We start from the raw sequence: 15,000 nt of genomic DNA, 5'->3' as shown, positions 1-15,000 counted from the left end.
CATACATATAAGCGTGTATGGATTCGTGCGTGCACGGACGTGAGCGTATGCGTGTATGTATTTACATTTAACTTACACTATATCGTGCTCAAATACTCGTTGACGAATCGTGGAAAACTCTTATCGTATAATTTTCTATCTTAAAATGAGCCAGCAATGGAGAGAAAAACGACACGTTTGGAACGATTAAATTCTTTTTTTTTTTTCTTTCTTTCTTTCTTTCTTTCTTTCTTTCTTCCTTTCTTTTTCTTCGGAGAGAAATTGTCTTGATTTATAATATATCCGTACTTTTACGTTTAATGAAATATATCATATCAGAAATATCGTTATATTTCTAAGAAAATTTTTTTTTCCTTTTTCGTATTTTTGTAATTCTTTTTTTTGTTCTTTTTTTTTTTTTTCTTCTTTTTTTTTTTTGTTCTTTAGAAACGATTCTAATAGGAATTTCGTTGTCTGTGTACATTGAATCATTGAATTTGTGGATACAAAGAGATCACTTCTTCTTTCATTTCCCTTCTTCTTCTTTTTCTTTTTTTTTCTTTTTCTTATTTCTATTTTTATTTCGCGCGAAAACGCTTGACAGCATCAATAATTGCAATTAATTAATCAATCGTTCGTTACTCATTCCGTTTTGCTCTTCGCATTATATTTTATGCCATTATATTTTATTATTATTAAATTATTAGAAATATGAAATAAGAAAAAACAAGTGTTATTTAAATTTGAACTTTGTAATACTTAATATATGAAAAATTAAATATGGAATGAAACGATAATTTATGCATTTGTCTTTGAAATTTATTAATAAACAAGTATCTAATGTATATTTTCACCGTTTGAGATCAATAAACAGAAATCGTGTTAAAATCTTAGAAAGGTCGTCGTCAATTATGTTTACTTCATCGACAAACGTTGAAGGTCGTCATATGTATCGTCTGTTATTATTAGTATTGATTATTATCGACGACTTTTACGACTTTGTGTCAAAAATTTTTTCCTTCTCACTAAAGAGAGAGAGAGAGAGAGAGAGAGAGAGAGAGAGAGAGAGAGAGAGAGATCTACGTCCATCGTAATGTTATAAATAATACACGCAATAAATCGTCTATGTCTATAAAGTATATATTAATAAATAAAAATTTAATTTTTTATCCTCATTGACGTTTATAATTAACAATAATAGAGATTTACATAACCGATATATTTGTTCGTTATTTATTTATTTATTCTTTTTTTCTTCTTCTTATCTCTACGAAAAATTGAAACGACAAGGTTTGATAGAGGATTTTATTGTGGGGCGGGCGGAGCGGGCGGAGCGGGGGAGGGATCGAGAAAGAAAGAAAGAAACAAAAAAAGAACCGCTCAAAATACCCTGTATATAATTGGATCGGTCTATGTGATATAACGTATAAAATAAACAATCGTTAATATTTCTTTTTTTCTTTTCTTTTTTATTTTTTTCCTTTCTTTTAATTTGAAAACTTTTATCCAATAAATGTTGTCCAATGATATTATGAAATAAACTTTTTCATAAATAAATAAGTCGAATCGAAACGAAATAAATAAAAGAGAACTCGTAATATATTGGGTTTCAGGGTGAGGGTGGGGGGTCAATAATTAACGTTTAAATAAAATAAATCTGTTGTTACTATTAAATAACGTAATATTTGAATTGTGATATCGACATGAAAAGCAGTAGATTTTCTTAATAAGATCGTTTCTCCGCTTACACACGGCTTAGAACCATTTCTGAAGTCTTAATCATCAACGTCTTTAAGGTGGTCCGGTGAAAGAATTCTCCTTAATGGTATCAAGGTTAAATCCACTTTTAGACGATCTTATATAACAATCCTGCTATATATTCACTTTCAGAGAATGAGAAAAGATATATAAAGAGAAAGAGAGAGAGAGAGTGAGAGGGACAAAGAGAGAGAGAGAGAGAGAGAGAGAAAATGATGATGTATCGAAATACAATTTTTTCAGGTCAAGATTATGTGTATGATAAAAAAAAAAAACGAGGAGAAGTAATGTATAGGCCAAAAATTTTTTAATAATTTTAAAAAGTCACTTACTCTTTTTTGAGACTTTTTGTTGAAATTAATTATTCCTTTTTCTTTTTTTTCTTCTTCTATTTTCTCTTTCAAATTGCCAAATTACAAGTCTGATTATGTGAGGTTTTTGAAGGGAGGGAAAAAAAAAAAGAAAAACTTTATCTTTGAAAAGATTCAAAAAGAATTGATTCTTTAAGATGATTTAAAAATTTTTACAAATTTTTCGTCCGCCCTGTTAATTTTATTATTTATATTATTAACATATATATATATATATATATATATATATATATATATATATAATAAAATAGAAAGAGAAAATAATTTACAATATTGTATCTCTAAAAGGAAGAAAGAGCGAAAGTAATAGTGAGCGAGAGAGAAAGAGAGAAAGAGAGAGAGAGAGGGAGAGAGAGATAGGAGAAAATAATGATGATATATCGAAATGCAATATTTCCAGGACAAGATTACGTAAATGATAAAACGACGATAGAAATAGTTAGATATATGAAAGATAAAAGGAAAGGCAAAAAGAAAGAAAAAAAAAAAAGAAATATAAAAAAAATAGAAAAAGAGTTAGGTGCTTACACGTGCGACAATCAAGTTTGCAATACAACGACTTCGTGACCTCTTCGAGAAAACCAATCGAAGTCGGTGGAGGACGTCAACTATATTTTCTTAACGATAGATTAGTCGCCGTAATATCGTCAACATGTCGTCTAGTTCTTTTTCTTTCTTTTTTTTTTTTTTTTTCTTTTTTCCCCCAAGCTATTACTATTTTATGCAAAACGTGTTTTCAATAACGTTGGCGCTCGTAGACCGTTCTCCATTGAAATACGTTTTGTGCGTTTTATTGGCTAATAAAAGCAAAACAAAAAGAAAAATAAAAAAGAAATAAAACAGAAAAAGTAGGAAAAACAACTGAATAGAAATTAAATGAAAGAAGAAAAAAAAAAGGGAAATAGAAACAAAATAAAGGAAAAGGAAAGAATGAAAAAAGGAAAAATAGAAAAAGGGAAAAAGTAAAAAAAAACAAAAAGAAGAAGAAGAAGAAAGACAATCAAAACGATTCAACGAATTTCCTTTTTGACGAAGTTTTATAATAATAATAATAATAATAATAATAATTGAAACATTAAGTTGATATCGATTATAAGCAATTAAGTAGAAACTTAATCGTCTAATTGTTAAACGCAAATTCTCACGTTCGTTCATCATCATGCCGATGATTCCTATCCCATTTTTTTCCAACGACGTCACATCTAATTTCTACGAAAAAAATTTATTATTATTATTATCATTATCATTATTATTATTATTATTATTATTATTATTATTATTATTATTATTATTATTATTATTATTATGATTATTATTATTATAAATTACAAGGAGAGATCGTTTCTTATTAAGACACATAGCGATAGCGAATCTTACATTGTTCTTCTTTCTTTTTCCTTTTATTTTTCTTTTATTTTTCTTTTTCTATTCTTTTTCTTTTCTTTGACTCATATTCCTTCGTAATCTAACGAAATAATAAAAATACTTTATAGAATTTAATTATATACCAAGTATATGTGATTATATACCACGGATTGATACGCGGTATATATATATATATATATATATATATACACACAATTAAATGAATTTATTCTGACAATGAGATACATACATACATACGTACATACATATATGCATACATTTCTGTATGTGTGCGTACGTAGGTGTGTGCACATACGAGCGTTTGTTTACATACATGTGTACGATCATATTATCATACAGTTTGTCATACAGTATAAGACTTTTATATTGTATCATTATGTTGTTTAAAACATATTAACTATTTATCGCGCAATATGATAGACAACGAGGAGTATGCGTGTCGAGTGCGTGCTGTTACTCGTCAATATGAATTTGCAAGATGATTAATAAGCAATTAAAGAGAAACGATAAGCGAACGATCGTTTTCGAGCGATTGGCAAAATTTTTTAAAGAAAAGAGAAGATATGAAGTAAATAAAAAAAAATATATATATATATATATAAATATATATAAAAGAAAAATAAAAAAGAAAAGCAGAAAGAAAAATTAAAAATAAGAATGAGAAAGAAGAAGAGAAAGAGAGGGGGGGAGAGAGAGAGAGAGAGAGAGAGAGAGAGAGAGAGAGAGAAAGGGAGAGAGAAAGAGGAAAATAAAGCAAAAGAAAAAAGAGACGAAATTGATTAAAAATAATTCGTAACAGTTCCGTTCTTCTTCTCCCGAAGTCTGTACTTTTCCTTCTGGCATCCTTATCCATTTTATTTAACGTATATATCTATTTATATATGTATGTACATACATATATACATATATATTTCGATGTAAACGTATCGTTATTATAAGTTCTCTCTCTCTCTCTCTCTCTCTCTCTCTCTCTCTCTCTCTCCCTCTCTCTCATATTTTCTTATCTGTTGTTAAACCTCGCAACGTTCGGCCTTGCTTTTCGGCCTTTTTGCGAATAGTTTTACATTTATTAATTTTTTTTTTCTTTTTTCTTTTCTTCTTTTTTTTTCCTTCTTTTTTCTTATCTTAAACAATTTCACAAAACGATATCTACGTATATAATATAAATTGATGAGCAACCAAATTGATTTACTAAAAGAAAGTGAGAGAAAGAAAGAGAGAGAAAAAGAGAGAGAGAGAGAGAGAGAGAGAGAGAGAGAGAGAGAGGAAGAGATTAGTTCTTCAAATATTTTTTTTTCCTATTTTAAAACAGTTTACAGACAATGCAATCGAAGCGAAACGAACGATAAGAATGACTTCTCTCTCTTTCTCTCTCTCTCTCTCTCTCTCTCTCTCTCTCTCTTTGTGTATCTTTCTCTCTCTCTCTTTCTCTCTCTCTCTCTCTCTCTCTCTCTCTCTCTCTCTCTCTCTCTCTCTCTCTCTCTCTATCTGTCTGTCTGTCTGTCGTGCACACGCAGTGAACAGAAGGAAACACATCTAATCTAAGATATTATGTACCGACTAATCGTCGATAATCTCTTATCAATTTCTCTCTCTCTCTCTCTCTCTCTCTCTCTCGCTCTCTCTGTTTTCTTCTTCTTCTTCTTGTCTTCGCCTCTTCTTCCCTCAGCTACCCGGCATTCCTCTCCCCCAAAGCACACTCTACATCCTCTTCTCCTCATCCTTCTCATCCACTATTCCCCTATCCAATGCATTCCTCTTTTCGTTATCTGTAAGTTTTGACAAACCAAAAAAAATATCTAACTGTTACTACTCGTCTTCCCCATTCTACTCTATGAAGGTTGTTTATACGATATGATTATAAAGATCGACTGACTTAATTATATACTACTCTTGGAACATCGTAGAGGCATATATCTCTTACCGGGAAAATTTTCTTCTTTATCTTCTTCTTCGACGTGAACAAATATCAGTAAGTAAAAGTTGTTACAATTGTAGCATTCTCGAAGGTCACGGCTCCATTTTTTGGATACGAAAAAATTTGATTATAAAAGAAATATTGTATATATATATATATATTAGGTTGGAAACTATGAAACAGGCGTTGAATGAAAATAAATAATTAAACAAAAACGCCCGTTTCATAGTTTCCAACCTAATATATATATATTGTGTATGTATGTATATATTGTATATATTGTATATATTGTATATATTGTGTGTATGTGTATATATATATATATATATGTATTCGTGTGTGTATTGTGTATGTGTATATATATAAAAGAAAAAAAAAAATAATAAAAAATAAAATATATATTAAGAAAAAAGAAAAATAAAAGACAATTTTGTAGTAACAATTTTATAATATATTTAAATAATATTCTGTACAATAAACAATATGATAAAAGTTTCATCAATATGTATTTACTTTTTATCTACAATTTTAACTCTTATCTTACATTTTACAATTTATTCAAAAAATATTCTTTACAATTTCTAAAATATATTCATTTTAATAGTTACAAAATATTTTGTACATTTAATATAAAGATAACGATTTGCATACATACATATCTATTCCTTTTTTATCGACGATTTCAAATTTTTATTTAACATTTTACAATCTATCAGGCGTATTTTTTTATCTCTTTATTATTTATTTATTTATTTAATCCATTTGTTTATTTATATATCTATTTATTTATTCATTCATTAATTTATTTATTCATTCATTCATTCATTCATTCATTCATTTATTTATTTATATCTCTTTATTGTCTGCTTCTCTTTTTACTCTTTTTTCCTTTTATTTTTTTTCATTTTTTATTCATTTATTTTTCTTCTTCTTTCTTTTTTTTTTTTTTTATTTCTTTTTTAACCCAGACAATCACAGTGAACGTTGTCAAAAGATTGACAAAAGGTGCCAAATCGAAGTCTCATTGACCGATGCAGTAAACCAATAGTGGTGAACGTCCGCATATCCAAGATGTCAGAGTGGTGCTTCTTCTTACGGGGGTTATCGCTTGACCTCCTTGGGGATTACTCTTATAAGTTTATTATAGCTTATCATACATCTCGTACAGGATGCAACCTTCGATTTGTCATGCATTCGAAACGTGTATTAGATTTATTAACGAAAAACCTCCTCAAGGACGTCAGAGTCTATCTTATTTTCTGAAGATTAGCCTTGGATTTCATTCGTTTAAATACTCTCTCTATTTTTCTCTCTTTCTCTTTCTCTTTCTCTCTCTCTCTCTCTCTCTCTCTCTCTCTCTTTCTCTTTTCCTTATTACGCGAACACTCGGGTTATTTATCATAGCTTTAGATTCTTTCAAAAAGATTTCGACAACGCTTATGGTAACGAACTCAGTGATCTATCGCCAACGAATGAATTACTACAATAATGATAATTTTATGTAGATTATTTTCAAAAAGTGGACATCATATAAATGATAAACGTCAGATATATATATATGACGTTTATCACATAGGCACGCGAGCATATATATATATATATATATATATATATATATATATATATATGTATGACGTTTATATAAATGTTCATTTAAAAATTAAATCGGGCTGGTATATACGAGGAAGAGAAACAAGAAGAAAAATGGAGAAAGCGGTAAATTAACGGTATCATGATAGAAACAAATGAATTAATAAGAAGAGAAGATCAACTGTACTCTTCCCCCACTCTTTCTCTCCCTCTCTCACTCTCTCTCTCTCTCTCTCTTTATATGGCTCTGTCTCTCTATTTCTATGTCTTAATATCTCTTTCTTCGAACTTTTCATTATTTCGTTTCTTATCTCACGTAAACACTCGATCGCGTGACTTATTTGCGGTCCATGAATGTCTGAATTTCTTTTCAAGATCGTGGAAATAACCATTCGATCATTCGAATGAACATAATCTTTCTCTGTCTCTCTCTCTCTCTCTCCCTCTCTCTCTTCGTTCGTCCGTTTGTCTCGTCTATATCTTGAGAGTGGGTAAAATATTAAAAAAAAAATAAATAAAAAATATAAAAAAAATGCAAAAATATTTTAACTCGTTACTGAGAAAACGAAAAAGAAAGAGAAAAAGGCAGAAAAAAAGGAAGAAAAAAGCAAAAAACAAAAAGCACTCTTCTGTTCAGAATCGATTAGAGATAAAACGACGACAGTAATTAAGTACTCGAAACAGAGCTCAGCTTCTCGTCAAGAATCGAGAATAACGAGGATGGAAATATTTAATGGCCAAACAAACGTTTTATTTTCAATTATAAGGTTACTCTTATGCTAATTTTTTTCGTTTGTCTCTATCTCTTATGCATGCATACACATGCACATATTCTTTATTTATTTACAACTTTTAATAAGTTATAGATCATTGCAATGGGTATTTTGAAAGGAAGAAAAAAGTAAATAAATAAAAATATAAAAATAAGAAAAAAGAAAGAAACACATATTCACATATTCACTGCATCGGTCATTTTTTTTTTCCCAACGAATTACTGAATAGAGAGAAAGAGACAAAAAAAAAAGAAAAAAAAAAAAAAGAAAATCATAGATAACAAAATCTTGACATCTATTGATTTATTTCTTTGTACGGTGATATATTATTTCAAGACGAATATTACATTGAAAGGTTATTTTTCTTTTAAAATCCAAATGTTTGTTTTCTTTTTGGTTTCTTATCCTTTTTCTTTTTTTCTTTTTTTATTTTTTTGTTCTTTTGTTTTTTCTTTGTTCTTTTTTTTTTCTTTCTTTTTCCCCTCCATTCAAATTATTTTTTCCTTTTTATTGCTCGGTCATGGTGAAAAATTTTGTTTTCCCGAATTTTATATTATCATTGGTATATATCCAATTGATAAGATAATAAACATTCACGATAGTTTTCATTACTCCAAAATAAACGTTAAATACAGTTAACCAGTATCATTTAATGAGTCATCGAGCACATTCTAATATATATTTATATCGTTGAGCTATCGAAAGGAACACATCCTTTGTTTATGAACAATAACAACAACAACAACAACAGCAGTAGCAGCAGCAGCAGCAGCAGCAGTAACAAGATGATATGTTAAATGACGATAGATAGAGAGAAAAAAAAAAAAGAAAAAAGATAAATCATCCTCAGAAAAGAGAATTATCCTTTTGAAATTGTTCATGCTTATCTCATCAACATTTTTTTCTCTTTTCTTTTCTTTTATCTTTCTTTTATCTTCTTCCTTTTCTTCTTCTCCATTGTTCACTCTACAAACATCTTCGTAGAGAAAAAGAATTAATAATAAGTTACATACAACACGTATACACACACATACATATAAAGAGAAAAAGAGAGGGAGAGGGAGAGGGAGGAAAGGAAGGAGATACTCCTCATCGTCTTCCTCATTCGCCATTTTGAATAATATTTTGCAAAAAAACTTTTCATAAGTAAAGCAGCAATGTCACGGTTAGTCGAATATGTTTATTACGTTCATTAGCAAAACATATCTCAAGAAAAACTTTAAGAAAAAAGGATGAATAATGATCGATCGATCGATCGATCGATCGATCGATCGGATTCATTGATCGAACCAACCAACATTTTTCTTTATGTTGACGGTACGTTAATTCCATCGAATGTTTTTCGGTCGACGCTGCATCTCATTTCATTGTCAATTCTCTGAACATATGAACGTTCTAAACGGCTAAACTCACGTACTAGAGTTCCACCAAAGTAAATGTTTGCCGATCGATTGGCGACGTGTAAGACGAGTTTTTAAAATGCATAAAGAAACGTAGAACGTCGTAATGCACGTGTCACGACATTGCGTCAGGTCTGACCGTGTGACACGAACTATTAGTTCTCAAAATGTCGAAATTTCCCTCCGAAGGATATAAAAGAAAAGAAAAGAAAAGGAAGGAAAAAAGAAAGGAGAAAAACAGAACAAAAAGAAGAAGAAGAAGAAGAAGAAGAAGAATGATTTATAATACTTTTGATATTAATTTCTGTTGTAGCTTATTAAAAAAAAAAAAGAAAAAAAAAAGAAAAGAAAAGGAAATGAAAAAAAAAAAAAAGAAAAAAAAAACGTATACGTAGAGGGGAATACGTAATGTTCCATAAATCGTCACATTAAGCCATTGATCCTGTCTAAATGTGAACTATCGGTTTTAAAGAAATGTTGAAATTTCCCGCGAGAGAATAAAAAATAGAAGAACGTTAAATCATTTATAATACTTTAATTAAGTTTCACTGTACCTTATTTATAAATGTATAAATAAAGGGAGGAGCGAGACTGGTTGGACGGGTGGACGACAGGAAGGGGGAAGATTAGGAAGAGGACACGCAACGCTTAATAAATTTCTAAGTTACGTTCGATCGCGTGACACGAAATATTAGTTTTTAAAAATGTTGATATTTCCCGCCAGAAAAGAAGAAGAAGAAGAAGAAGAAGAAGAAATAAATTGAAAGAAATAAAAGGAAGGAAAAAGAAAAAGAAAAGAAGTAGAAATTAAATCATTTATAATACTTCGATATGAAGTTTTATTATTTTATTTAAAAATATTTATTTAATATTTAATTTTTTAAATATTTATAACATACATACATACATACATATATATATATATATATACATATACACATACATAGACGAGACACGTAACACGTCAATGAGAGAGTCAGGTCAAAAGTGAAAAACCTGCCGTGGCCCCCTCTGCCGAATTCGACCTTTGCCCTCTAACTTGACCGTCCCGGTAAATTGTGAAAAGACGATCTCAACTATTTGACACCGCCAATGAACTTAACTTATTTGTTCACCGCTAGTGAACTTACGTAATGATGGATACGAATTGATCGATGCCAAGGATGTGCGTTACGAAAAAAAAAAGAAGAAGAAAGAAAGAAAGAAAGAAATTGTATACTTTTGACCATGATTTTTAGATTAATCGTAGATGAAATGAATGAAAAATAAGAATTCTAAAAAGCTTAAGAAAAATAATATAATAAAAATAAAAATAAATATAATAAATAATATAAAAAAAAAAAATATATATATATAAGATATTATCGTATCGTTTATCTCGACCAAAATTAACATTAGCTTTATCGAAATTTTGAGAAAATATATGTATATAGATTAGACGCGTGATGTTCATTGGGACAGAACAATCACGTGAAACGTAGGATTATGTAAAAAAAAGAGAGAGAGAGAGAGAAAGAAAAACAATCTAAAAAAATCTTTCACCAAAAAATGAAGAGCGTATTATTGAATTGATTATCTTTAACAAAAAAGAATAAAACAAAATTAAATTAATTTACTTTCTCAAAACTTGAAGACTATGATAGAGACCAGACGCGTAAAACTGTATGATTGTTTCCAAAAGATGTTTCTCGCATAAAGGAAAAGGATAAAGGAAAAAAGAAAAGCAAATTTTCCGGCGAAAAAAATGATGACCACGTTGAGAATCGATTATCTTAAAAAAATAAATAAATAAATAAAAAAAGAAAAATTCAATCGCTTTCACGAAACTTGAAAAATGTAAGGATTACTTAGTGCAAAATTTGTTGAGTCAGGTCAACGACATAGAACGAATAATAATAATAATAATAATAATAATAATAATAATAATAATAATAATAATAATAATAATAATAATAATAATAATATATTCATACCAATATTCGTTTATCTCGTCAAAAAAAAAAAAAGAAAGAAAAACAATAAGAAAGAAATTGCTTTTTCGATATTTAAAAAATACATATAAAACGGATATGTAAAATTTGTTGAGTCAGTTCGATCACGTCGAGCGTATGATTATTTCTTAAAAGTATCTGTCCAAAAAAAAAAAAAAAATAAAGAAAAAAAGAAAATAAATAAATAAAGGAAGGAAAAGAAAAAATAAAACAAAGAAAGAAAGAAAGAAACAAAAAGTCAAATTCTCCTGATGAAAAACGAGAACCATTAAATCATTTATCTCTAAAGAGTTTATCTGCTTTCTTTAACCTTGAAAAATATATAGAGATGGGACGTTTAAAGTTTGTTGAGTAAGGTTGAATATTCGTACCGAATGATTACTTTGAAAAATTTTCGATTCCGTCGACAAAAAAAAAAAAGAAAAGAAAAACGAAAATGAGAAATATTGAATCGTTTATCTGTAGAAAAAAAAATTCTGTCTTTTTCACCTATAAAAAAGAAAACAGAAGGATACACAGGAACGTGGAACGTAAAGTTCAACAAGTTCGATCATACGAGACGAGAACTATTATTTTTGAGCACGTCGAATTCTCATTAAAAAAAAAAAAAAAAAAAAAAAAAGAACAAAAAAAACAAAAAAGGAAAAAGACAAAAAAAAACGAGAAATATCAAATCGTTTATTTTGACTAATTTATTTTTCTATCTTCACTAATATTTAAAAATTCATAGAGATAAGGTATATATAACGCATATATTACCTACGAGAGATCGATAGTACAAGACGAACGAAAGATCATTTCGTAAAATATCGATTTCTTAATCCCTGATAAATAAGTATCATCGAATAATTTTTATTCCGAAGATGTTATTTTAACTTCTATAATTTTTAAAATTGCATAGAGATGAGGAACATAATACTTTTGATGCTCGTTACCATCAGATCGATCGCGTTGAACGTAAAATTATTATGAAAAATGTCGATTTTTATCGGCAAAAAAAAAAGAGAGATATACCCTACGTCGTTTATCACGATAAACCTTTTTTTTTTAACCTTTTTTAACCTTTAAAAATGCATAGTGACGAAACGAGTTGATTAAGATCGATCGTGCGAGACGTACGATTATTTTGAAAAATGTCCAAATTTTTGGCAACGAAAAAATTAGACGTCTTGAATCTTTTTTTATCTGATGAATGGTTTCCTTTAACTTTCGGAACTTTTAAAAATATACAGAATTGAAGAGGACAATTGTTCGATGAATTATTTGGATCAAAAATGAGATATACTATTTATGAGATTAATGAGATGTAATATTTTTCGAAATATTTTCGAAAAAATAATGTTGAATTTTGATACGACAAAAGGCGATACGAAGATTCGTTTATCTCAAAAGTGTTTCTTCACTTTCTGTAATTTTTTTTTTTTTGAAAATATATAAAAATACCGTACTACGAGAGGTACGGATTGTTTCGAAAAATTTCAAATTTTGGCGAGAAGAAAAAAAGAAAAAAAGAACAAGAAACACGGAATCGTTCGTTTCGACGAATTTGTTGTACTACGTTTATTCTTAATGATCGCACGAAGATACAAGAAACGTAAAATTAATCGATTTGTAGATCGATCTTACGAGACATTTTTCGATTATTTTACAACAGCTCGGAAATTTTTCAATGAAAAAAAAAAAAAAAAAAAAGCGGAGAAAAAAAAGAAAAAACGTTTAACTTTGACACGAAAGTAGATTTAACAATCGTTCGAATAGAAGTATCACCTTTTGCGAATCTTTTTTTTCGTTTATAATAAGTTAGGCATAAAAATTTCTTCAACGTCGAACGCTATCTTATCTATAAAGTTTCTCACTGTCTTTTTTTTTTTCTTTTTTTTTTTTTTTTTTTTCCTATCTCGTCACATCGATCGCGCGTCCACGCAATCAAAATCAAAATGTTCAAAATGTGTTCAATATTACGAAAACAGAAAAGAAAGAAAAAAGAAAAAAGAAAGAAAGAAAAAAAGCAAGAAAAAAAGAAACAAGGTCTTTTTCCTTTTTTTTTCTTTATTTTTTTTTTTATTTTTTTTTTTTTTTTTTCCTTCGAAATCACATATTTTCGTTACAGAAGAAATAAGAGCAATAATCTCTTTCAATTTCTAAATCGCACGGCTGCCATTTTGATACTACTTATACACTCGTATAGAACGTGCGCATAATAGAGCAAGAAAGAAATAAGGAAAAAGAGAGAAAGACAGAGAGAGAGAGAGAGAGAGAGAGAGAGAGAGAGAGGGAGGACAGAGAAAGAGGGGAAGAGAGAGAGAGAAAGAGAGAGTGAGAGAAGAGGGGAGAGAGAAAAAGAGGGGCAGAGAGAGAGGCGAGGGTCTCAGGGTTATCTTTTTGCCTGGCGCGCTCTTATCTCGCGACTCACTTCGTTATGTGCGAATTTTTGCCTGTGCTATGACGATGAAACATGTTCACGATTCGTTGTATAATCGCAAAACAGCACGAAAAAGAGACAGAAAGAGAGAGAGAGAGAGAGAGAGAGAGAGAACAGTCTAATTTGTAACGTTCGTTTAAAAATCATCAAATAATATTCAAAATTAATCGTCGATTTTTACAAATCAAATTTAAATAAAAAAAAAAATCAACAAATTTTCGTCATATTTCTTACTTACTAATATAGATCGAATATTTTCATTTTTAAAAATCTATATAGAATTATTCAATATCGTCAATCATTTCACGTTTCTCTTATTGCTACGATATATATAAAAATGATATAATTTCTAATATCATCTTTGAAATTTTTCTTTTAAAAACGTATTTTTTTCAAGCGAAAAAAGAAAAAAAAGAAAGTAAATGAAAAAAAGAAAAAAACAAATTACATTCCGTTTTCTCTTATCGAAATATTTTCTAAATCTATACGAATTTTTCAATATCAATAAATATACCAAGTTTCTTATTCCCGATAACAACGACGACACTAACGACGATGACAATAACAGCAATAACAATTATAATCATAATTATAATAATTATAGTAATAATAATAATAATGATGATGATAATAATAATAGATAATAAATAATAAATAATAGATAAGTGAGAAAAAAAAGTATAATAATAATAATAATAATGATAATAATAATAATAATAATAATAATAATAAAAATTACGCGAATGATACGATAATGAAGAAATAGGTAATACTTACTGTCGGATGAGGAGGAGGAAGCAAGGTCGGCTCCAACGATGACGTCATCATTGAAGTTCACCAGCTCCTGAATCTCGTGGTCCTCCATGCCCGAAGGTCACAGGCCTTCCTTCTTCCCCTCAAACTTTGAGATATACTACGAACCAAATACACATCAGCGCTAACAGACCTAAGATTTTTTTCTCTCGAGAATATCTTGCAGAAAGACGAAAGGTATTAAAAAGGACGAAAAAAGAAAGAACGAGTAAAAGATGATAAAAAGGAAAAAAGATATAACAGAAAAAGATAGATCAGTCACAGAAATAACAATGGTAACGGACACGTCCGGCACTTGCAAATATTTCGGAGCAAAAAAAAAAAAGAAAAACGAAATAAAACGAAACGAAACAAAAGAAAAGAAAAAAAAAAGAAGAAAGAAAGAAAACAAACAAACAAAATTGGTGACGAGCGAATAAACGAATATTAGAAACTTTTTCCGAGTGGCGGCCACTACGCCGGCCGTTTCGAAAATATCGTTCGCATGCGCCCGCAGTAAATGTTCTTAAAGCGCACTTACAAACATTACGTTACATTACGAACGATCGTTTCGTCAGCGTGTCTCTGACGTGCTATCAGCTGTCGTCGTGTTAATCTGC

At 29.2% G+C, this 15,000-nt stretch overlaps 1 protein-coding gene across 3 annotated transcripts in view; it reads right to left on the bottom strand.

Moving 5' to 3' along the window:
• LOC124430469 (hepatocyte nuclear factor 4-gamma) overlaps positions 1-15,000 on the bottom strand; it is a 53,405-nt gene that overhangs the window by 38,391 nt on the left and 14 nt on the right. Inside the window, exons 1-2 of one of the 3 annotated variants that reach the window (XM_046977063.1) lie at positions 14,922-15,000; positions 14,366-14,501 (exon numbers count right to left, since the gene is read on the bottom strand). The exon at positions 14,922-15,000 is cut by the window's right edge and continues 14 nt beyond it. In XM_046977063.1, the coding sequence (XP_046833019.1) occupies positions 14,366-14,453 (88 nt within the window). In that variant the 5' untranslated portion in view covers positions 14,454-14,501; positions 14,922-15,000. The other 2 variants (XM_046977069.1, XM_046977064.1) reach the window with 2 other exon arrangements.

This window comes from Vespa crabro, chromosome 18 (assembly GCF_910589235.1).
Source record: "Vespa crabro chromosome 18, iyVesCrab1.2, whole genome shotgun sequence".
NCBI classification, from domain to species: domain Eukaryota; kingdom Metazoa; phylum Arthropoda; class Insecta; order Hymenoptera; family Vespidae; genus Vespa; species Vespa crabro.
This window is presented reverse-complemented; position numbering and strand designations above follow the sequence as displayed.